The 22,368-nt window shown below is 54.0% G+C and overlaps 7 protein-coding genes across 7 annotated transcripts; 4 read left to right on the forward strand and 3 right to left on the reverse strand.

Annotated features, from left to right (window-relative positions):
• The first annotated feature begins 3,491 nt into the window (after positions 1-3,491).
• Positions 3,492-5,446, forward strand: DACRYDRAFT_97186 (uncharacterized protein). The gene is made up of 3 exons (XM_040777432.1): positions 3,492-4,432; positions 4,482-4,994; positions 5,045-5,446. The coding sequence occupies exons 1-3, from the start codon at positions 3,560-3,562 to the stop codon at positions 5,423-5,425; spliced, it is 1,767 nt and encodes a 588-aa protein (XP_040624259.1). The 5' UTR covers positions 3,492-3,559; the 3' UTR covers positions 5,426-5,446.
• A 515-nt stretch (positions 5,447-5,961) lies between these two features.
• Positions 5,962-6,680, forward strand: DACRYDRAFT_25134 (uncharacterized protein). The gene is made up of 2 exons (XM_040774027.1): positions 5,962-6,422; positions 6,478-6,680. Exon 1 carries the CDS (start codon positions 6,144-6,146, stop codon positions 6,339-6,341), a length of 198 nt encoding a protein of 65 aa, XP_040624260.1. The 5' UTR covers positions 5,962-6,143; the 3' UTR covers positions 6,342-6,422; positions 6,478-6,680.
• Positions 6,681-6,727: 47 nt separating this feature from the next.
• Positions 6,728-7,369, forward strand: DACRYDRAFT_111902 (uncharacterized protein; the record flags this gene model as incomplete). Its single annotated transcript, XM_040769308.1, has 2 exons — positions 6,728-6,782; positions 6,840-7,369. The coding sequence occupies 2 exons, from the start codon at positions 6,728-6,730 to the stop codon at positions 7,367-7,369; spliced, it is 585 nt and encodes a 194-aa protein (XP_040624261.1).
• A 368-nt stretch (positions 7,370-7,737) lies between these two features.
• Positions 7,738-9,346, forward strand: DACRYDRAFT_119474 (general substrate transporter; the record flags this gene model as incomplete). Its single annotated transcript, XM_040770797.1, has 2 exons — positions 7,738-8,089; positions 8,136-9,346. The coding sequence occupies 2 exons, from the start codon at positions 7,738-7,740 to the stop codon at positions 9,344-9,346; spliced, it is 1,563 nt and encodes a 520-aa protein (XP_040624262.1).
• A 284-nt stretch (positions 9,347-9,630) lies between these two features.
• Positions 9,631-12,289, reverse strand: DACRYDRAFT_72248 (ATP-NAD kinase). The gene is made up of 5 exons (XM_040775963.1): positions 12,067-12,289; positions 11,825-11,963; positions 11,025-11,770; positions 10,709-10,975; positions 9,631-10,648 (listed from the first exon to the last, which is right to left on the reverse strand). The coding sequence occupies exons 1-5, from the start codon at positions 12,263-12,265 to the stop codon at positions 9,777-9,779; spliced, it is 2,223 nt and encodes a 740-aa protein (XP_040624263.1). The 5' UTR covers positions 12,266-12,289; the 3' UTR covers positions 9,631-9,776.
• A 425-nt stretch (positions 12,290-12,714) lies between these two features.
• On the reverse strand, positions 12,715-13,428 carry DACRYDRAFT_119476 (uncharacterized protein; the record flags this gene model as incomplete). The annotated part of the gene is made up of 2 exons (XM_040770798.1): positions 12,715-13,090; positions 13,145-13,428. 2 exons carry the CDS (start codon positions 13,426-13,428, stop codon positions 12,889-12,891), a joined length of 486 nt encoding a protein of 161 aa, XP_040624264.1. The 3' UTR covers positions 12,715-12,888.
• A 171-nt stretch (positions 13,429-13,599) lies between these two features.
• Positions 13,600-21,702, reverse strand: DACRYDRAFT_119477 (beach-domain-containing protein). The gene is made up of 32 exons (XM_040770799.1): positions 21,345-21,702; positions 21,043-21,291; positions 20,268-20,993; positions 19,974-20,220; positions 19,236-19,919; positions 19,076-19,184; positions 18,693-19,024; positions 18,140-18,646; positions 17,896-18,093; positions 17,799-17,839; positions 17,545-17,744; positions 17,120-17,493; positions 16,947-17,069; positions 16,739-16,901; positions 16,637-16,684; positions 16,576-16,584; positions 16,266-16,521; positions 16,166-16,214; positions 16,104-16,113; positions 15,943-16,056; positions 15,834-15,892; positions 15,584-15,781; positions 15,401-15,531; positions 15,343-15,351; positions 15,241-15,290; positions 15,129-15,193; positions 15,023-15,082; positions 14,832-14,972; positions 14,623-14,777; positions 14,253-14,567; positions 13,909-14,204; positions 13,600-13,859 (listed from the first exon to the last, which is right to left on the reverse strand). Exons 1-32 carry the CDS (start codon positions 21,555-21,557, stop codon positions 13,799-13,801), a joined length of 6,192 nt encoding a protein of 2,063 aa, XP_040624265.1. The 5' UTR covers positions 21,558-21,702; the 3' UTR covers positions 13,600-13,798.
• Positions 21,703-22,368: the final 666 nt, after the last annotated feature.

The following is a 22,368-nucleotide window of genomic DNA, read 5'->3' on the forward strand; positions in this document are numbered from 1 at the left end:
AAGTAATGTATTTCTCTCATTGTTGTACGTGTGAGTCAAATGCGACTGTTCCCATGGTACAAGATAAGGGGAGACGGAATCAGAGTTTAATTATTAAAAGTGTTCTATTTAACATTCCATATTTTGTATTCTTTGTTAAACATCAGTGTTCAGTGTAAAGTAAGTGTGTCATTAGTACAATTACAGTAACACTGACCATCACTCACTCTCACAGTCAGGTGACCACCCCCACACAGTTCATTTCTTTCTATTCCAGTCATTCACCAACGCTGGCTTCTCTCCGACCATCACCTTCCTCTCTTCCTCTCTCTCGCCGTCCCTCTCCTTCTCTCTCAGCACACAGCGGACATTCAACACACACACGACCAGATACATCCTTCGAGCAGCTGTTGAAAAGCGACACGACCCTCCTACGCGCGCTTTCGAACGAGCAAGAGACGCGCGCTTCGTCCCCTGCTGCTTCTTCGGTAGGGTCGAGTGTCAGTCGTGCACCGACACCTGGAACAGGAGCACGCACAGGGGCTGTAACTGGTTCGGCAACTGCAATTGGCACTGGAGAAGGGCTGATAGAGCTCGAGGAGTGGACATTGGGAATCTCGTTCGACCTCGAGAGAAGAGGGATGCAAGGCGTTCCTCCTGGGAAGGAGGAGCGGTCCAGCCTCAGCCGGGAAAGGGAAGAAGATGTAGAAGGCGATTCGAAGAGACGGAGTATCTTTCGTACGGCGGGCACAGCGAGCTCCCCCGACTTGCAGACACTGCTCAGGAAAGCGAGGGAGAAGGCGGACGCTGCCTCTTCCTCCTCCGCGAACCAAGAGCTTACACCGTCCGCTACTGCCCCTCCTGCCACGTCCGTGGTCAGCACCGTCATCGTCGGCGGTGCGGGAAGGCCGAGGAGCGCGACCACACGGCAGCTGACGATCAGTACGAGCGAGGCGAATCTTGCTCGAGGAGGAGGAGCGAGGAGTGCGCTCCCAAGGGAGAGAGTAGGGCTGGAAAAAGAGTGGGAGCGCGAGCGAGAGAGAGGAGACAGAGATGGGTATCTCACCGCTCCCGGCGAGGGCAGGGAAGGGAGTACCAAGGTACGCTAGCACATCATCAAACTTTCTACCCTACTAACGTTGCACCCTAGTCAGCGAAGACCGCCGCCTCCGCCGTGCGAGCAAAGACGTCCTCATTTTGGGGAAAGCTTATGGGAACGGCGAGACGCACTGCTGTCCCTGATATCCCGCCTGTGCCCCCAGTACCGGCGATACCGGCACAGTACTCGCCTGCACGGATGAGCCAGGCCCAGAGGCTGAGGGACGAAGTCATGGGGAACGCTGGTCCAAGCACTGGCAGTACGAACACTTTCAGTCCCAGTAGCAGCAACAACAACGGCACCGCCGCTGTCATCGGCCCGAGCACTAACGCCCTACCTTCGCCGACCGACCCCAATCTGGCCGCAAGCATCATCGGAAGCACCGCTCCATCCTCCTACCAGTCACCAACGACCACTCCCCGTCGGCCTAGTACTTCTTCCGGCGGGTGGGCGGGAAAGAGGCGGCCGTCTGCTAGCTCTGCAAGACCTAGTACGAGCGGGACGGGCGCGTCCGGGATGACGCCTAGCCGTGCGGCTGGGCCTGGACTAGCGTCCGACAAGGTTGAGGACAAGTCGGAGAGGAAACAGTCTGTTGATACTTCTTCCCTCTCTATATCACAAGCACAACCAACGACCTCAACCACAACTTCCCTCCCCAATTCCTCCGTCTCCACCTCCCCCAACCCACCCAACCTCACCTCCCTCCCCCGGCGATCCACGAGTCGCGGGCCGCGAGATCAACGCCGAAGGAGCATGTCGGTCAGCGACCTGGACTGGCAGACTTTCCTGAGAGAAACGAGCAGCTCGTTGTCTGTCAGTCCTGCGAAGCCTGCTACTGGGCTCGGAGGGGCTGGGCTGGGGAGTCTTGCTGCTGCTGCGACTGCTGCTGCCGGGGCCGGGGCTGGGGAGGGTGCGGGTACGAGAGGTGGAAGAGACCCCACATACGGGAAATCGAGCCGACCCCCGCCCCTGCTCACCGCTAGCACCTCTGCTCCTGACCCAGGCCCGGACCGCACGACCCAGAGCTTCGGCAGCGTCCATTCCCTCCGCTCTGTCTCTGGGGAAGAGAGCGTGCCGAGCACGGCTAGGACGGCGAGCTTTATGACGGCTACGGAGGGGGAGAGCTGGAATGGGAGTGGGAGGTTGTGCGTTGGTGCTGCGGGTGGGGGAAGGAGGGAGAGTGAGGAGACTAGGGGGAGTGGGGCTAGTGCGGAGCGCGAGAGGGAGAGGGAGAAGGGGGGGAAAGAGGAAGAACAGGGAGCGAGGACACCGACTACTGCCAGTGCTTGTGCTAATGGTGCTGACACGGCAGCGGCGACGACGACGAGTGGGAGTGAGAGGCCTAGCGTGGATGTGAGAAGACTGCCTATGCTGCCTATGCCGGGCAGGACGGCTAATGCGCCTTCTACCGGGAGCGCGCTCTCCACGACCACGACGAGCAGCACACTATCCATGACGAGCAGTTCTCAATCCACAAGCACTCTCAGTCCCGTCAGTCCTGGCAGCGCCGTCTCCGGCACGACTACACCTATCCGTCCTCTCCCTACTCCGCCGAGTGTGCCGGAGACGGTTACACCTATCCGTCTTCTCCCTCCTGTGCCGAGCAAGTCCCCATCCCCTCCCAGCGCTGGGCCAGCGTTCCTCCTCTCCCCCTCCTCCCCCACCCCAACCGCAACCGCATACAGTGTCCCCCACCACCGGAGCGCCTCCGTCTCCGCCCCTTCACTTGCTCTCTACCCCTCGCACGCGCACTCCGAGTCCCTCCGCCCCTCCCTAGCACTAGACACCAGCGCCTCTCCCTCAGAGACGCTCGAACCCAAGGCGCGGGACTTTGCCCGTAAGTGCTGGGACGAAGAGCAGACGTGGATGGGCCGGGAGCGGGTGGCCGAGTGGCTCGGTAGTGTGGGCCAGATAAACAAGCTCGCCCTGAAGCACTATATGGACTTTTTCGACTTTTCAAACCTCCGCCTCGATCAGGCTTTCCGCCGGCTATGCGCGAAGCTCTACCTCAAGGCGGAGACTCAGCAACTCGACAGAATCCTGGACCAGTTCGCTAAACGCTACTGGCAATGTAACCCCACGACGATCTTTAGCAACGCGAGCGTCGTGCACGCCATTGCTTACTCACTCCTGCTGCTCAATACGGACCTGCATATTGCGGAACTGAGCAGCCATATGAGCCGCCGCGAGTTTATCAAGAATACTATGGAGACTGTTTGGGCACAACTGAAGCCTGACCAACGGGATGCTGCTATTCCTATCAGCCCGTTGAGCGCGGCGAGTAGCCCGCCAGCGATTGGCGGGAGCACTACGCGTGCAGGTACGGTCAGCATGGACATCCCCCGTCCTTCCCTCTCCAGCCCAGCGGAGGATAGCGAAGTCGACCTTCCCGCAAACGCAAAGCATCATCGGGACCGCAGTGGGAGCCTTACGAGCTGGAAGGAGAAGCTACAACGGAGCGATACCGCACCGGCGTTGAGCATGGTCATCACTTTGGAAAAGAAGGAACATGGCCACCAGACAGCTGCGAGCATGAGCGTGCCTACACTCCGGAAGAGCGAGAGTGAGGTGAGCGTCGACGAGGCTGCTGCTGCTGCCTCTACTACAAAGAGCACGCTACAGGGTTACGGCAAGAACTGGGACTCGGAAATGGAGGCTCTCCTCCGGGACATGTACAATGGCGTCAAGGCACAGCAGATCCTCCAACCTATTACTAACATGTCCGTCTCGTCAACAAACCTTGCGGGAACTGGCCGTCGTCCTTCCGTACGCACCGCGGCGAATCTCAAACGGGGCAGTATCCGCGGCCTTCATCAGCTCCTCAGTGCGCAAGGTGGTCCCCAGAGCCCATATTCCAGTGCTGGCGGTAGCAGCAGCTCGATTGATGGACGGCTTAGCCCCGCGCCCAGTTTCGCCACTAGTGAAACTAACTTTGGCAGTGGGTCCACGCTTTTCACGCCCACCATCGGGTTTGCTAGCAACCTCAGTCACACTATCATCAAAGAATCGCTCAGCGAAGATAGTGATGGGAACCGTGTGCTTCGGGCACTCGGCAATGCTGCTGGCAGACGCGATCTCGCTTCTCCATCTATGGCGAGCCTAGTCAGCCAGGGGCGAGAGTCCGCCGAGGACGAAGAACTGTCCGACGAAGAACTCGCCCTTCTTGGTCCTCCGTGGGCGAAAGAGGGCATGCTGTGCAGAAAGCAATATTGGGAAATCACCGGGAAACGCGCGAAGAACAAGGATTGGAAGGACGTGTTTGTTGTCATCCAAAAAGGCGAACTGAGCATGTTCATATTCGGCGAAGGAAGCAGCAATCGTGGTGGAGGGGGGGTTGGAGGTGGCAATTGGCTAGTATGTTCTACGGAAACGCTTTTGTATACATCACTGATCGTTTCTGTAGAGCAACGCCCAACAAGTCGGTGGCGTCAGCCTATCACACTCGCTGGCTCATGTCCTGCCGCCTCCTGGTTACAACCGCCAGCGCCCGCACTGCTTTGTCCTCACGCTATCCGATGGTGCGGTCTACTTTTTCCAAGCTGGGACAGAAGACCTCGTAAATGAGTGGGTGTCGACGTGCAACTACTGGGCAGCGCGCTTCTCCAAAGAGCCCCTGCAAGGAGGCGTATCGAATATGGAATATGGCTGGAACCGCGTCATGCCTGGCTCCTCGGCGTATGCAGTTGAACAGCGCTCAGATGCCATCAGCATCAAGTCATCAAGCATCAGTCTGCGGATTGGCAACACACCACACGCGGACAGAACGCTCATCGCTGAGTGGAAGGCTCCTATGGCACCGTCTGTGCACAGCACACTCGACGAGGAAACGCAGCTAGAAGCTCTTCAAAAGCATGTCAAGACTCTACAGAATGACCTCGATGCTCACACGCAGCTGAAGGAACCCATGCTGCAGCTGGTTAGTGAGCAATTCAGGGTGGAGATCTCTATTACTAACCATGGCTCTAGTATACTCCTCGTTCCACCTTGTACGCCAGAGCCCTCGCAAACTGGGAAAAGAAGTCGCAGTATCTGCTGTCCGAGGTGGTCAAGTACACGTCGTATGTCGAGTCACTACGGAACGCCATGTTGCTTCGTCTCAAAAAGCAAGGCGAGAAGGCCATGGAGCGTGCCCTGAATAAGGGCAGCACCGCCATCGTGGAACTCGTTGCTCCTTCCAGCGTGACTGTGTCCAGCGGAAGTACCGTGGTCACCGGTGCTACCAGGAAGACAAGCAGTGCTCCTGTCGACACCATCCATGAGGTACCAGAGCCGGTGACACCGGCCAAAAGTGAGTTCCACGGTTCGAATCTGGAACACAGAAGAGAGTCGGCAGAGGCTGAGCCTTAGCTGATAAGTTCATCTCATCACTCCCGCTGAAACATTATAATTCCATTATTTTCTGTTATATTTCTCGCTTCCTGTTTCTGGGCGCTCTCGTCTCCATGCAGCATATCCTTTCTGACACCTAGATAACCCTGAATGCATCGCCGGCGAAGGTCTGTATGTAGCTTACTCTAGCGCTTCTCATGCACGTATTTATTGCATATGACTGATGGAATGGCGGGGAACATGGGTGACATCCATCAGAACATTTACCGTGGCTACCGCTCAGGATCGAGATGAGACGAGAATTCTGTCCTAAATCTTTTCTTTCCCGGGCTAAACCTCGCCGCAAACGCAGATGAGCAAGGAGACTATGTAGCGAAACGTCGGATGTGGCGCAGACTATCAATCATTAGTTGCGGCTCGGCATGGCCGGCACGGCCGGAGATGCCAAGGAAGTCGGCGAATCACAACCCTTCCTGGTTAAATGTCAATGTAATGTCCTTTGTCTAGCAATTACTTTCTTGTTCAGCTACCTCGACCGCGGATTGATGTCCTGGCCGAGCTGGCCATTAACGGGACTAACGTCTATTTTCAGGTTGTCATCTCGGAAAAAGGACATTGAATGAGCGTGATAATCCGCACCGCCTCCAGAATTCGAGGACGGCAACCAATCTCCCCTCTTTTTTCTTGTCCCAGGGAGGCGGACTTTAAACAACGGGATTAGGTACTACTCTGATCGATGAGATGCACGGCCCTGCGGGCACGCCGTGATTCTGGCGAATACTCACGCCCGTACTTGGTCAAGTTTCCTTTGCTCGCGCCCCGCTGGTCTCGCAGGGCAAGCTCTAGTTCACACGGTCCGCGCAACGTTCACAGCCTGGATGCATCTCACGGCTCTGATCTGATGCATGTCGCACCTGACATGTATACCTCCTGACGACCAGGCTCCGAAGCCTCAGCTTGGTTTTTCCACCTAATTGTGCGGAGCCGAAGAAATACCGATGTATCCTTCCAGTACGTGCGTCCGAGGGTTCTTTCGCCAGAAGCGTGCGAAGAGCCTGATAGAGAGATAGTTCCGATCACATCATCAACCGATCGAAGGACACGCATCAAATGTTGTCTGATGGGTTCGTGTCAACTCGATTCGATTCGATTCGATACCCAACGGTACGCTACGATACTATAGTACTGGTCTAGGGGGTAGTGGCCAAGCTTGAAGTTCTTGCCTTCGTTCGTTCGTTCACTCTGTTCCTTTTGTACCTCCGCACCTGGCGTTGGAGTGGACCTAGACCAGACAACACCCCGAGACTAGACCGACGGAGGATGTCCACAAGCGGAATCGTCAAGCGCGAACCTGAGCAATCGCCAGAGCGCATGCGTGAGCTTGCTTCTGCCTCGGTTGGAGTCGTGGCCTGATGATCTGATGAAACTCTAGTGTTCTCGCCAGAACCTGCGCACCCACGGACAAATCCTAGCGGGAGGGAGGCCCCTGCTGGCCGACCGTTAGAGACGTTTGGGAGAAACCAGCCGCCGACATGGAGGGTCCAGCCAATGCCTGTTGCGCCGCCGTCCGGATCTGGGTCCGGGTCGGGAACACGGTCTTGGTTGCATACGGTGCAGAACGACCCTGAAGGAATGGACCGGTACAGTGAGAGTAATTCGCCTCCTGCTACGTCGGGCGGGGTGTTCCCTTCCTACGGAGCACCAAACACACCTATGAGGCCAAACCAACGGCATGCGCCTGGGTACACGTGCCCAGACTGCGAGACGACGCATACTGCTGCATGGAGATGGTACGAAGGGCGCAAGTACTGTAATGCTTGCGGCCTGCACCGGAAGGCGAATGGGAAGAAGCGGTCTGAGAGGTTGATTGAGCAGGATAAACAGAGGAGGCAGGACAAGCAGCGTGCTGAGCAGGAGTTTTTGCATAGGATTGAGGGGGTGAAAAGGGAAGGGACACAGTAGACTCCGCGAGGGATGACTCCCACCTTGTTGGGCCAATTTTGCTGGGCTGGACCCTCTCTGTTCTTTTTTTGTTCTTTTCATTACCTAATATGGTGCGGGGAAGGAGCACTGAGACCTGTACTAGTTTCAACATTACTATATATGGATGTACGGTAGAAGAGAATAAGACACGTACAACATATCGCGTTCCAACACAGTGGAGTCGATGACGAGGCGTGATGTAAATGGGACGTCATCGATCGCCACTCTACACAGTGGGAACGTCTCACCTACGAGGATGTATGCGCTCTACGATCATCCACTATGGGACAGGGCGACGAGGTATAAAGAGCTGAACAAACATCAACAATGCGCATACATCTCACATCATGCCCCTCTCTCCCTTCTCAGTTCTCCTCGCCCTCCTCGCCTCAACAGGAGGGTTCATATTCGGCTATGACACCGGTCAAATAAGCAACATCCTTCTCATGCCAGACTTCCTCCTCCGCTTTGCAGTATGCACAGGTACCTCAGATCCAGCAACCCAGTGCGCCTTCTACCCTGCCATCGAGGGGCTCATCGTCGCCCTCCTTAGCGTGGGGACGGCCATTGGCGCGCTTGGAGGGGCACCAGTGGCTGACGGACTGGGGAGGAGGAAGGCAATGAGCGTGGAGTGTGCGGTCTTTGCTGCAGGGGTGATCATCCAAGTCACGGCTTTCTCTGCTTGGTACCAACTTGCCAGTATGTCTGTCCTCATCTCGTGATGCGCCCGCGCTCACCCCTACAGTCGGGCGGTTCGTCTCCGGAGTCGGAGTAGGGGCACTCTCAGCAGCTGTACCGATGTACCAAGCCGAGACAGCCCCGAGCGAAGTAAGAGGCACGCTGACGGGAACCTACCAGCTCTTCATCACCTTCGGCATTCTCGTCGCCTACCTCGTCTCCCTTGGCACACGCGCGCTTAACGACAGTGCAAGCTGGAGGATCGTCATCGCCCTTGGCATCATATGGGCGCTGATACTCGGCGTAGGCATCCTGTTCATGCCTGAGAGTCCGCGCTGGCTCATTCAGCGCGGGAGGATGGAGGAAGCACTAGCGAGCATACGCCGAACACACGGGGATACGCCCGAGGTCGAAGCGGACTTTGAGGAAATGCGTCAAGCAGTACAAGCCGAACAGCATACGGGGAGCGTGAGCTGGTCAGAATGCTTCTCCCGGCGGAACAAGACGCTCTACCGTACCCTCCTGGGCATGTCACTCCAGAGTCTGCAGCAGCTCACAGGTGCAAACTACTTCTTCTACTATGGCGCTACGATCATGCGCGCCGTCGGCATGCAGGACAGCTTCATTACTCAGATCATATTCGGCGCTATCAATTTCGGATGCACGTTCCTTGGTCTATACGTGATGGAGCGGTTTGGCCGTCGCTGGCCACTCATCATCGGCGGAGCGTGGCAGAGTGCTTGGCTGTTCGTCTTCGCAGCTGCGGGCACCGCTGCTTCTCCCGACCTAACAGCCCACCCCACCCTCGGAAAGCTCATGATTGTCAGTGCCTGCCTGTTCATCCTCGGGTACGCCAGTACCTGGGCACCAGGCGTCTGGATCCTCATCGGGGAGACATTCCCTACCCGTACGCGAGCAAAACAAGGCGCACTCTCGACTGCCTCTAACTGGATATGGAACTTCCTCCTGGCGTTCTTCACCCCGTTCGTCACCGGCGCGATAGGCTACAAGTTCGGGTTCGTCTTCGCTAGCTGTAACCTGCTCGGCGCTCTCTTGGTCGCGGCGGCGCTGTACGAGAGCGGAGGCCTGAGCCTGGAGAAGGTGGACAGGATGTACAATGATAGGCAGGTGAAGGCCTGGACTAGCGGGCGGAGAGCGAGAATACTGGAGAAGCAAGAGGGAGAAGGATTGGGACAGGAGAAGGGCAAGGGGAGGATGAGTGCCGAGAGTGGTGATAGCAGGGAAAGTACGCTAGTTGAGCGGGTTGAGAGGGTTTAACGGACTGCGGCACGTGTCGCAATGTATCGTAATGTATCGTTAGGTAATGATGTATCCATAGGTATTTGTATCGAATCGAAATATGCAAGGAGATTTACTGCACAGTCTTGTAGTAGCGTCAGTGGCCCGGTCAACGATGGTTTCTAAACTCGTCAATCCCAGTCTTATTTAAGTAATGACTTGACATATCCTCAGTTCGTAACATGCCAGTCATGTTGTGCAGTTCAACATCCCGAACGATCTTGATCTCATGAACAATAATTCACAACCATATCTGCCTATTTCTGATAATACACTCTATGTCGTTACGCAATTTTCACAAATCCAAAGTTGGGGCCAAATCTTCCATCCGGCTTATTAAGAGATGGGCTTCCATCCTATGTCGCACCACGAGCAGGAATGTATCACCAGCCTCGGCCCGAGTCGGCGACTAACAATCCTCGCTTCCACTCGTTCCAGAATCGCTCTCGTCCTGTCCATACACCGCGAACGCCCTCCTCCCTGCAGAATGCTCTCTCTCCCTCTCCCTTTCCCTCTCTCTTTCCCGCCTCACATTCCTCTTCCCCGCGGGGACCATCGATACCGTCGGCCTCATGGCGCTTATTGGTACGATCGGTCCGTGTACCGGTAGAGGGGGAGTAGGGACCGCCCCTCCCGCAGCGCCTCCAGTCCCAATGACAAACTTGTCTTCTGGTCGCGGAGTACGCATGTTGTCCATCTGCTGATGTACCGCCTCCCGCTCGCGCTGCCGGCCAGGAGAAAGCCCATGCACTCTCTGCTGCAGCAACACGCTCCTGGGTGGATGACTGGCTGGCCCGGCTGGGCCTGCGTACCTGCCAGGCGTCTGGATCCCGCTCTTGGAATGCGGGAAGTCGTCCGGCAGGCCAACGTCCGTGAGTGTGAGCGCTTCCTGCTCAACCGGCGTCTTAGGTGTTTGCGGTACAGAGCTGGGGGAAGGCGAGGCTGCAGGCTCGGGTTGCTTGTCACCAGAGGAATCGTCAATGTCGAACTTGCCATCGTCTTCTTCCTCGTCTTTCTCTTGAACGACAGCAGTACGCGGGACAGCAACAGAAGAAGCATGTAAGTGCAGTCTTGTCGTCTGCCCGTTCTCTTTCGCTGGGCCTGAGCGCTTTCCCGTCTGCGGGCCGAGCGCTTCCTCCACTACGACAAAAGACTTTTGCCGCTCGCGCTCGTTCCATTTTAGCGTGCGGGAAATGGCGTGGAACCAGTCTGTTGACTGCTTGTCTGCGCACACGGTTGGGAAGGGGAAACGGGAGGCGGTCACTTTGATATGGTCGCCCTCTATTCAACACCAAGCATGCATCAGCATTTTTCGCCCTTTCCTAATAGCAATGGACTCACGCTTCAACTCCACCCTGCCCCGGCCGTCAAAGCTCGCCCAGGCGGTGCTCCTCGAGTTATACGGCACGCATATCCTCAACTCCATACTATCCGGAAGAAGCATAGGCCGGAAACTGAGCGTATGGGGGCAAATAGGCGAGATGAGCAACGCGGGAATCTCAGGATGGACGAGGGAGCCGCCTGCTGAGAGAGAGTAGGCGGTCGAGCCTGTTGGTGTGGCGATCACTAGCCCGTCAGCTTGTACGGTAGTGAGATGGTGGTCGTCCGCTGCACTCAGATCAGCATTTGCTCACGGAACCCAAAGTGAAGAACATACCAAACAGCTCCAGCATGCTCATATACGGGCTCGGACCTCTATCCACCACCAAATCGTTGAGTATCTCAAACGTCTCCACCGGCCTGGTAGCAAGACACGTGATCTCCTTGTCCTTTCCCTGCCCGCCTCCGAGCGGCGGGTGCTGCGCAGAAAAGCCAGCTTCAAGGGCCTGCCACGCCTCCGCTTCATTGTACTTCATGATGATTTCTCCCGTCGAGCCGCGCTTCATCGCCCGTTGGGGTTGCTGACAGGCAGAGGGATCCCGGTGGATCGCTCTGTATACAGTGCACGTAAACCGCATGCGGAGGTTCACTCGGATACCCGAATCGATCACCGAGTCCATCACTTGCTCGTGCTCTGCAAAGTCGAAGTTTGTCAGGAATCCTAGAGAGCCGAGGGCGAATGGGAGCACGGGGGGGACGATGCGTTGAAACAACCAGGAAGTGAACAGCACGGTGCCGTCTCCTCCGAGAGTAATGACGAAGTCGAAGAGGCGGGGCGAGCGTGTGCACATGTCACTTGTCCAGTACCGCAGCTGTCCTTCATCCTTGTCTTTGCGCTTATCGCTGGCGGAACTCCCGGCCATAACGGAGGACCGCGGTGAATGGCTGCCGTCCGAGAGAGAAACAAGAGAAGTTGCGCTGGAAGACCGACGGCGCTGGACAGGGGCAAATAGCTCGGGGTGGTCACGCTCTATGCCGGCAGCATCAAATCGGCGGGAGTCGCGCAACTGCGAGTCGACGTATCTAACAACCTAGGTTAGTACTTCAATACAGATATGGTGCCCGGAGAGGACTCACACTGTAAGGCCGCGAATATTCTCCCGTGGCTTCAGCATAAGGTATAGTGCCAGCTGTCGTGTAAGCTTGACAAGATTATTGTCCCTCGCCTTAGTGACAATCAGTACGTTCTGTATGTTGCTCCTGACTCGGACTCTGCCTTCAGACCGTACAGTAGATCCAATTCCAAGTGAACAAAATGAAGACAGCGCAGCACAATCCCGTCAGCAGCCATCCAACACTACTGCATAATACCTACGCACCAAGTTGCTTGCTCATCTCCCTCACCCCGACCGCAGTATCTGCCAACTGCTTAGTCAACGACTCTCCTGTACCGTCTTCCTCCTCCTCCCCATACTCATACTCGTCGTCCCCTTCGTCCGCCGGACTGCCCGTCGCGCTCGCAGAGCTTGACGGAACAGCGGCAGCCTTCCAAGTGCCAGGGGCAAAGGGGGCGTGCATTGTTTCCTTTCGTCAACAGTGACAAGAGATGGTGGTTGAGATGAAAGAGAGGTGTTGCGTCACTTAGGGTAAAGAAGTAAGCCCGACGCGCCGCGTCGTTGGTCGCCTAATTCTCGTAACCGCCGCAACCCTCGGTCTGCACTCGTTTCCTTCACTCCGACCGCCGTTGCTTTGAATTCGACGTTGTCCGTAGAAATTAAGGGAAATGTAACAAAATTAACAATAAATATTATAAGCAATACTACCCAGTTATGCTAAGTGCTGTCGGAGTTAAAAAGTTGGAGGCAAATACCTATCGGAGTTTGTAACTGGAGGCATCGGGCAAGTGGCTGTAACCTAATAAGTTCCCAATGTATTACTTAAGAGCCCGACATGCTTCTGGACGAAGCTCACTTCTCAACTTCTGTTGCATACAAGCAACTATAGGCTAACTACACTCTGATTACAATGGCGTTCAAACGTGTCCTCTGTTACCCACCCACGTTTGTGCGAAGAACGAAGAGGGAGAACAGAAACGGGAAATACACATAATCGACCTAATCTACGCTGGTCGTAAAGTCTTGATCAATCACACCAGCAACTCATCACAAACAGGAAACGAGACACTCGATATGACCCCACCGTCACTTCGCATGCTCAATATCCCAATCACAGAGCTCCCTCAACTGGTCATACTGCCTTTTCTCCAATATTTCGCCCTCGCTCCTGCCCATCCCTATCCGTTCACACGCACTCACAAACGACTTCGCATCTGCTTTCGCCTTGCTCATGCTCTCCGCATTTGCGAACTTGAGCAGTAGGGGATGAGAGAGGCGGGCGATCCACCTACACCACATGCACGACTTCAACAGCAGTCTTCGGTCGTACCTATGAACTCACCATCCGGAGTTCCAGTAATCTCCTTCCCTTCTGTGGAGGAACGCGTGCCACGTATCGCAGCTCTGGTCCCCTTCGTGAGCCTGCGCAACCGTGTGCGCATTGTCGATGTCGTCGTTGAGCAGGTGAAGGCCGGAGATGACGCTGGCGGGATACTGGGAAGAGAGACCCGTGATGACGGGTGTTAGGGCTGAGTCGTAGGGCTTGGAAGGCCGCAAGGGGGGGAGTGGTGAACGGCTGAAGAGGCCCTGGAGGGCGGATGGCAGGGAAGAGTGAGGAGTAGACATTGTGAGGATGGTACTTAGACCGCGGACGACAAGTGTTGTGCGAATGATGGTCGTTATTGATGTAAATATGTACAAGAGGAGCTTTGCCAGCAATGATTTACAACAGAATGAGGGTGTCAAGGGCTGACCTCTGAGCCGGTGGAGAAGTGCCCAGACTAGAGTTCGGTCCGAGTAACTTGAAGGGTCCGGTGACGTCCCCATTGTCAGTTTAGATAAGCACTTGCCTTTCTTCCACTCTGAGCGTGCAGATTTGTACAGTTCCTGTTACCTATATATACATTCAAGAATGAGAGCCGGTCACGCCCGTTCCCGATCATATCCTTCCTACGGTCTCAGTTCGGTCATGAGACACTCTTGCCCAAATTCAGTTTTACTCCGGGAATGTCCATAAAAATATGTTGCCATCGCTATCACCGTGATATAGCGACTCGCTGAGCCCACGTCAGTTCTGCATCATACGACAACCGACTGCCCACTTACCCAACAAACTGAAGTGCCTTGACTGACGTATTCGGTGACAGTCCGTTCTTGCACTTCATCGTCCTTAGAGGGACGAACTTCCACACAGCCTTCCCCTCCTCGTCGGCAGAAGTCGCATTCCACGTCCACAGCTTAATCTCGTCCGCGCAAGCAGTGACGAGCACAGGCGTTGGTGTATACTCGCGTTCGTGAAAAGCCAGACAGGTGATGGGCTCCATCGGGCGGAAAGATGCGATGAGCTGACCATTCATAGTGTGGAGTGACACCGCAGTTCTTGACGATGAGGCAATTTCCCCCTGAGCAATCGTGAGCGATCATGCAAGAATGACAGGGAGCCGACTTACTCCAGGCCCGATTTGAACGTGCTCGACTGGCATCTCATGGGCCATAGAACGCACATAACGTACGCGGTTGACGTCCCAGAGGATAACAAGCCCGTCTGCCGCGCCCGTGACCGCCATAGCCCAGGACCGCGAAGTTGCGAGACAGTTTACTCGTCCATGGTGCCCGCGCATGCTGCCGACAAGACGCAGAGCAAATTGATCACCCCGGACGATCCGCCAGATCGACACCGTCGAATCGTCACTGCCGGTCACGAGCACACGGTTGTCATAGAATTCTGCGACCGTGATTGGTGTCTCTTCCTCGATGTGGCTGACCTATACAATTTGTTCAGCTGAGCTCTGGAGAAAGAAAGAAAAGGGATATCCTTACTTTGCGATCGACGAAGAAAGACACAGAGTGTGTTAACTCCGACCATTCGATGTACTCGTGAGGCATTTGAGGCACAGATCGCTTATGGGCTGGACAGGCAACGATGCGCTCAGCAATGGTGTCGATGTACAACGTATCTACAGACTCGAGGATCTCTGATATGCCCAGGGTGAGATCAGCCGTTCTAACTAGGAGGGTTTCAGACATACTCTTTCCAATGGGGTTACCTTGCTTGAGGAGACCGTAGTCCTCACAAATACCGAACGGCGTCCCAAGAGGAAGTGTCGTCTTTCCCTCCAGGTAACGATCAGGATGTGAATGTCGGAAGACCTGTCGAGGCGTTTGCCCAACTGAGGACATAAGGATGAGAATGTTCTAACAGAATAAAAACGACACTTACAGTTATGTATAGCGCCAACTGTCGCTTCTCTTTCCCAGGCATCGGTGATGGCCTCCAAATCTGTTGTGATCAGGCCTTGATAATCGGACGAGGACAACTGGCCTACCTATCGCCCCCTCGTATGTCAAAGGATGATAAACATTCAACGCCTCCACATCCTTTTGTTTGATACTTTCAAACAGGTCAGGCAAGAATGTATTGAGATCAGATGTACTAACCCGAAAACGAGATCAATCCAACGAGGTATGCATTTGGAGACGTGGTCACTCTGTTGGACGGGTGAGTTCCTCGCAGTGTAAATAGGCCAATTTGGGATATACCTCAAGAGCCTGGAGGACAGGGTCAGACATGGCGCAAACAAGCTTGTGAGTGACGTACCTGTCGATGTAGTGAAATGAATAGCAGCGGGTCCTTCATCGCCCAAACAGGAAGAGTCACGTCTCCTACTCTCTCGCCCGTGTGCAGCGTTCCAAGATCAAGCTCATTGACGTTTTGAAGAAACTCGGGACCTAAACAACAAGTTGAGCATGGGAAAAGATTCAGAGTTTCGAACGAACTTACATGTAAAGAACTCAGGAATAAGTTCACGAACATCCCCTCTGCTCTCATGCGCAGCTGATGACCATGCTTTGCCAACATCCCTGAACAAGCGCTCAGCAAGATCGAAGCTTCCTCCCTGCAGTTCTTGAAACATTCGGGTGAATGGCTGAAGGCGAAGCAAGAAGTGGCAGACAATCATAGAGGAGGAAAAGTGCGTTCCTACGCGACCTATATCAGAGATGCATAACGGTATTATGACAGAAAACCCTACCGTAGTGGAACGGCTGTTCCCCCATCTGAGCGTCATAACGTTCCAGAGCGGAACTTCGCCTATGCGAATGGTTGGTCTCTTGTGAGTTTGAGCACATTTGATAACGTACCTGTCTGGCGTAAGAGCCCCCATTGGACATGCAAGGTCACGGAACGTCTCAGGTGATGTGAGATCTAGTTTCTCTGAGTCATAGTCTTGTAAAATCCATGGGTATACTGGATATCTATTCAAGAGTGAGCATTGCTACTTCATACGAGGCAATTCCTTTACTGAGTGATATCTATGACCAGTCCTTCAGCAGGTTTTGGAAAGAAGCAAGAGAAAGATCATACCATTCGGCGTCCGGCCTGCCGCCTGGTTGATGATAGCTAAGTATGCGAACTTGCGGAGCATCTGTCAGATTATATTTGGCACGATTGAGATGGAACATACATTAGATAGCTCGCGAGCCTGCCATTTTCGAGTGGCCGTTTCCAGCTCTGCGCGACCGGTCCCAATCATAGTAAAACGAGCGCCGACTGCAGTCATTGCGCTTGCCAATGGCGTGCGCAATGGAAACGCGGACGCTGCCTCTGCCGGTGGCTTTCCTGAACGAGACCCAGCCAGTCGAGAGAACGCCGACTGTCTTGCTTGACTTGTCTCGAAAACAAGCAAAATGCTTCGGTTATCCCGCAGATACAGCTCGAGACTTCAAACGGATCAAACGGGCCCTCAGGAATCGAAACGAGAACAAAAGACCTACGCGACATCCCTGTTTCGTGTGAGAACGAAGTTGATCGAAAAAAAAAAGGCTGGACACTCACCTAAATAAACAAGTGCGCTTACTTAGACCGGTGATATCCTCGAAAGCCCTAGAATGCAGTATTGTTCAATGATATCTTGATAGAATTGAAGCAGTTCCTCACCATTTATCAGCGGGGCGATATTTCTTGAATTCAACCACGGTTCCCGAAGGGATAACGAGCAAGTCTTTCGGCGCCTCCCTGGCATCGATAATTTCCCCATCTTTACTGGCGACAAGGCCCTCGAGCAGGTAAAGATGCGTTTTTCCCAGGATTAACAGTCCGGCTGAGCAACATGAGCCAATGTATGAAACCGGGGTTGAATGCTTACGCGAAGAGTCTATGCCAACGATCCTGTAAACATTGGTCACAGCCTGAATAACATCTCCTGGTGCCAGATAACGCCGAACTCGACGATGCTTATCGTCTACAAGATCCTCTTCGAGGCTCAGTTCTGAGTTCAAAAGGTCAGCCAGGCATATTGGAGTTCTACCCAGAACGTACCAGGCGTCAAGTTGGACTCGTTGTCGTTCCATGGCGGTGGTTCAACACGTGTCACTGATGCGCTATCATCAAGATCCATGGCATGCAGACGTCGGTCGCTCGCAGAAATTTGTAACGCAGAAGAATCGGATGGGCCGTTCTTCGTTTGGGCTGATGTCTGCTCTTGTTCCATTGCCTCCAACTTTTTCCTTCTCGTCATTCGCCAAAAGCTCTTGATAGATAACAAAAGCAGTACATACCTTGTCCGGAATGGACCTTCTGTCTCGTCAACCTTCCACGTACGCACTGCACCTGGTGAGATCCATAACCCACGATCAAAGTCTGTTGCTGAACGCCAAATAATCTGCTGCGCGATCTGTTCCCGCCACTCTCGGCTGTACGGTTCATGAGACATCCACCGAGCAGACATTGGATACGATACTCACTCATCCTGCAAGTGCTTGCGAATACGATCCTTGTCCATCTTGCGAAGATTTGCTCGCCATGCAGCAGTGCGTGTGAAAGACTGCTGGACTGTCCCCAATCCGTGCGTATCAATGCTCTTCGCTGATATGGGTGTGGATTGCGGGGTAACTGCTGCTGAATGCGAACCAGAAGAATGGAGTCGTTGCAGGAGACGCGTCAACTAGGTCAATTGGTCAACAATCCAGACCAAAAGTTTGTGGGGTTAGGGACACACCTCCTGTCGTTGGGTTGTCGCTATTCGTTCGTCAAGAGACACTGCACATCATTCAAGTATTCAGTATCCAAAACAGTTTTTTGCATCAGTTACTCACGCATCACAGTAATATGTGTCAACTTGTCGATGAGACTCCGACTCAATGGTTGTTGTTCCTGAGGTGATGGAAGAGTGGCAAGAATGTTATGGGCGAATTGGGTGAACAAAGTTATGACATTTTTTGATCGGAAAAGCTGAGGATGTCCATCGAGAAGCTCCAACAATGCATCTGCAAGAGATTCGGACACGTCTTCGCCTAGTTAACGTCAGTTCAGGCCGGCTCTGACTGAAGTACTGTGCACCTGTGGATGTTTCCGCTAGTGGCAGCAATCCAGCGAAAGAGCGTTCAATGCTCACAAAGAAGCTAGCCAGAATAGCAGGAAGGACTGATAGGCAATATGCCTCCTCCGAGATCTCCTCCGGGTTGCGCTTCCCTTCTAACTTTGCTTGGCCCAGCAGAAGGTCGAACGATGCTTTCTGAACGCTGGGTTCCCAGCATTGAGGCAGCACATGTCGAAGCACGAGCCAGCCGTGAACTAGCTCAAACTTGCGCGGAAACGTTGGTGATATCCTGCTGACGAGACCGAGAAGGGTTAGCACCCGGGAGGCAATTTCCGGGGATGGTTCTTCTCCGAGCAAAAGAAGGGCGACACGTGAAATGGTAAGAGATACGTTGAACTTGACAATGTATTCGAACATGTGAAGGATAGATAGCAGCATGTCGAAGACCTTTAATGCCTTGACGTAGCCTTTAGTGTTGTCGGGCAGGACAGATATAGTTGACAGTGGGGATATGACTGACTCTGATTCTACGAACGACATCAACAGGATATTATAACAGAGTGTAGTGCATACCAGGATGCAGGTTGGTGGCAAGGTAGCTGACAAGAGGCTTGATGGTATGCTCTGTTGAGAAGTGATATAACATGATGGAACGCATCGCATCTATCACGTCGGGGATGATGTCGTCTTGATATGGAGTGAATCTCAAACTATGCAGGAAGAGTCGAATGATACCGTATTTTGCGAAACGATGCTTGATGTTGAATCGCCGATGGGTGGTTCCAGAGACCAATAAAGTGAAATGTGATAAATACAAGCGCTGAATAGGGAGCGCCGTCCTTGCCCACAAGTCGAAATCGAGCAAGAGGGCACGGTATGCTACAGTATTAACAATTACACAACGACTGCGAGGTGTTAGTTGGCTGATTAGGAAAAGCACAGAAATAGATACGTACTTTACGTTCTGCCTGTCGATCCCGACAAACGACAGAATCACGTCGAGAACCGCCTCACTAATGAAGGACGGGTTTTTCCTGAGAAGGCTTGATACAACGTCATACCCATCTGAATGGCGTGTCAGTCTTTAGATATGGTCAATACGATGGTAATGCTCACTGTATGATTCCATCTCCTCGCTATTTCTCCAGCTGTGCGCCAATATTCCTAACAACACACGGAGTGCATCCAGTAGTTCCGCTTCATTCTTTGCGAACTCGACAAGCCGCAGACCCAGACTAGATCCTCCTATGGCGTATACCGCAGACCGGAGAGGCAGAAGCTCCACGATCTTCGCGTTGTTCTCCAGTGTCCAGGAACCTGGAACACTAGCTCCTCCATTTGGATCATCAGCCATATCTTCCAAGAAGGAGCGAGCTGGTACCATAACGTGGACAGGGGCGCTGTCTGTATGCAGGCCGTCCCGCAATGCCTTCATAATTGCAACATTCGTTTCCTTCTCCTTGTCCTTAGCCTTTCCTTTCCCGGCAGCTTTTTCTGCTTCGTTCTTACTCTGCGCCTCCGCAGCAAGATGAACGTTCAACCCAGTTGCAGCAGCATACGTCAAGAACCGCAGCAGTCCAGCTTGGAATTTACCAGTATAATGCGGACCCAGGATGCGCGGAAGGACGAGCATTTCGTTCGCGAGAGGATACGCGAGAAGATGACAAGGGCCGACATAGATACAGCAATCTTTAGGCGCGTCGGAGGCGTTTGTCCGACCGATCTGGAATTGCAGTGATGAAGGCACTCTCGGCCAAGGTGTAGGCAGTGACTCTGTAAGATGCCCATTGAGGAACACGTCTATGCACGGGAAAGTCAGTGATGGCGTCTGGAAATGGTAATTAATCGACGTACAGCACTTCGATTCTCCCTTTGCGTCCGATCTCCAATGGGTCAACCCAAGTTGTACCCATTCACATCTCCTAATCCTGCTTTTGCTGAACCGAACCGGCCCTTTCGACGCCGATGTCTCATACGAGATCGAGCAATCGGAGCGAAGCGAGATGCGGACAGAGAAGCGCGAGGAGACGGGCGGGTTTGGAGAGAGGGTCATTAACGTGCGTGTTTCGTCCACGTTTATTCGCGGTAGGTAGATCCAAGCCTGCAGGGAATTAGTGTATGCAGCATATAGGCCGACAATTTGCGTACCAGGAACGTGAACCCCGAACCGCCCACTGCTCTGTCTACAATAGTCTGCGCACTTCCATCTGCGAGGCTCAGGAAGGCTGGCCATCCGAACCCGTCGCTCATGGTGTCGCACCCGTCAGCCAGTACACCCAATACCTCCGTGTCAATGTGCTGCCCTTTTTCCAAATGCACCGCTCGCTCGAATAGCATCCGCGCGCTGGGCACAGAGCACGATGTTCGCAACAGGAGCTTCATGAGCTTTAACAGAAGCGGTCGAAGGTTGTCCTCGAGCTTGTAAGTCGACCTTGACGAAGACAGGGAGCTGGGTGAACCGATCGAGGTTGGGGACGAAACTGGAGCGGCTAGGGAGGCTCCTTCGGGCGCAGGGAACAGCAGCGGGATAAGCTGCCCTAGCAGGTCGATCTCTGGCTGTGCCATCGCAGCGAGATTGAATGGTCCGCTCTGGGCGATTTGTAGCAGCACGCTCGCAAGTGCGACTCTTTCGGAGAATGAGACCAGATTAGGTAGAAGAGCAAGCATCGTGCTGATCGCTTCAGGGTTGTGTAGGGTAGCGGTCGCGAAGGGATTGAATGCGGGCTTGGCAGAGGCGGCGAAGAATTCAAGATTGGAGGGGCTGAAGTCGGCGAGAGAAAGGCAAAGGAGGTCACCGAGAAGCGACGTGGATACGCCAGATATTGGCCCAAGCGGGAGGAGCATGGTGGTCAACGTCTCCCATCCTCGACTGGTCTATGTAGATGTCAGATCGTGTATGCGTGCAAAGGCGTATGCTGCGCACTTCAAAACCAGCTCTCCCTGACCTCTCCTTCAGGACACCGTCTAGTACTTGTAACGCAGACTTGACAGCAGTTACAGGGGCACTCCGATCGGGGAGGGGAGGACTCCTACGGGTAGGAGAAGGCATTGTCTGCACCTGTGCGCAGACGATCTGGAGAGCGCTAAGCAGCCCGAGCAGTCCATCAAGCTCGATGAAGATCGCAACGGTGGAGTGGTCCTCTATCATCACTCGTCGGATAATTTCCAGCAGCTGTACGTACGAATGAGTCAACACGTTGCTACCCGTTGAACCGGGATGCCTACCTCCGTCAATCCCACCAGGTCGAGTGTTCCAGCGCCCTCTTTGAGCTCCTCAGCCGAACGACGCATGACATCCATTCGAACACCATGTGCTAGGTCTTCTGGCTCGGGCGAAACTGAGGTCGAGCCAGGCACTGACCCGCCAGACCGAGGCGAGAGCGGGTTGAGGTTCTCGAACCCGGCTGAGCGTAACGGACTCAGCAGGTTGCGGAACATTACCCTTACACAAGAGCGGTATTCTTCCTATGCCAGTTCAGTCGTTCCCACTTATAACAAAGGTCTATCCTGAGAGCAGTATGCTAGTTCTGGATGTGATGGACAGCGAGCACTGTGCCGGAGACGACCAGCTCGGAGATGACTGCGACGAGGTCGGGTGCGAGACCGGCGCGTCACGTAAAGGCCTCTTGGTGGCAGGCGAGGCTGACTAAGCAGATATGGACGCGACGAAAGCACGAGTCGTCCACTTGTTTATGTCTCAATCGCCTGTCTGAAAGGTCGAAAGCTTGAGGTGGCTTTGCGGTCGCTGGGTCTTGCAAAGATACAGATGAGACTGCAATAAATACGTGCTAAAGTAATGAGTGCCCAGCAAGGGTTCCTATTGAAACGCTTAAGGAACTTTTGCAGCCTTATAAGGAGCCGGTCTCGACGTATTGCCTTTCAATACACCGACCTGGATACAGTCAATACCTGTGCTGGAATTGTAGTACTTCATTCGACTTCATCACACATGATACACACGTGATCGATCCCCGTAGGCTGACACCAATTCAAGGGATCTGAAACACAGGTTGATCGCGCCTATCAAGTGAATCAAAACCATCACAACGAAGTACTTGGATGAACAAACGGAGAAATGACGGTTGAGCATATTGCAAAAGCCATCCAATTAGATAGTCGGTGATGGAAATGAGAGCCATCGCTCTGCTGGCGGGGTTCATGGGAACAGATAACACGAATTTCAGGGCAAAGGAAGGACAAGCCAAAAACTATATCTCTCCTCCCCAACCACCACCTACTTTCTTACTCT

Source organism: Dacryopinax primogenitus (genome assembly GCF_000292625.1).
Source record: "Dacryopinax primogenitus strain DJM-731 SS1 chromosome Unknown DACRYscaffold_23, whole genome shotgun sequence".
Taxonomy (NCBI): Eukaryota; Fungi; Basidiomycota; class Dacrymycetes; order Dacrymycetales; family Dacrymycetaceae; genus Dacryopinax; species Dacryopinax primogenitus.

Bases quoted from the DNA above. Each gene is read 5' to 3' on its own strand.
- DACRYDRAFT_72248 (XM_040775963.1), bottom strand. From the start codon at position 12,265: ATGCACGCCCCCTTTGCCCCTGGCACTTGGAAGGCTGCCGCTGTTCCG. The intron at 11,964-12,066 runs GTGCGTAGGTAT...TACGGTCTGAAG, and splicing joins GGAGATGAGCAAGCAACTTG to GCAGAGTCCGAGTCAGGAGC. The intron at 10,649-10,708 runs GTGAGTCCATTG...GGTGTTGAATAG, and splicing joins GGGCAGGGTGGAGTTGAAGC to AGGGCGACCATATCAAAGTG.
- DACRYDRAFT_97186 (XM_040777432.1), top strand. From the start codon at position 3,560: ATGGTCATCACTTTGGAAAAGAAGGAACATGGCCACCAGACAGCTGCG. The intron at 4,433-4,481 runs GTATGTTCTACG...TCGTTTCTGTAG, and splicing joins TTGGAGGTGGCAATTGGCTA to AGCAACGCCCAACAAGTCGG. The intron at 4,995-5,044 runs GTTAGTGAGCAA...CCATGGCTCTAG, and splicing joins AGGAACCCATGCTGCAGCTG to TATACTCCTCGTTCCACCTT.
- DACRYDRAFT_25134 (XM_040774027.1), top strand. From the start codon at position 6,144: ATGAGATGCACGGCCCTGCGGGCACGCCGTGATTCTGGCGAATACTCA.
- DACRYDRAFT_119477 (XM_040770799.1), bottom strand. From the start codon at position 21,557: ATGTTCCGCAACCTGCTGAGTCCGTTACGCTCAGCCGGGTTCGAGAAC. The intron at 21,292-21,344 runs GTAGGCATCCCG...TCGTACGTACAG, and splicing joins ACCTGGTGGGATTGACGGAG to CTGCTGGAAATTATCCGACG. The intron at 17,070-17,119 runs GTACGTTCTGGG...TTTTGAACTCAG, and splicing joins CGAGTCCAACTTGACGCCTG to AACTGAGCCTCGAAGAGGAT.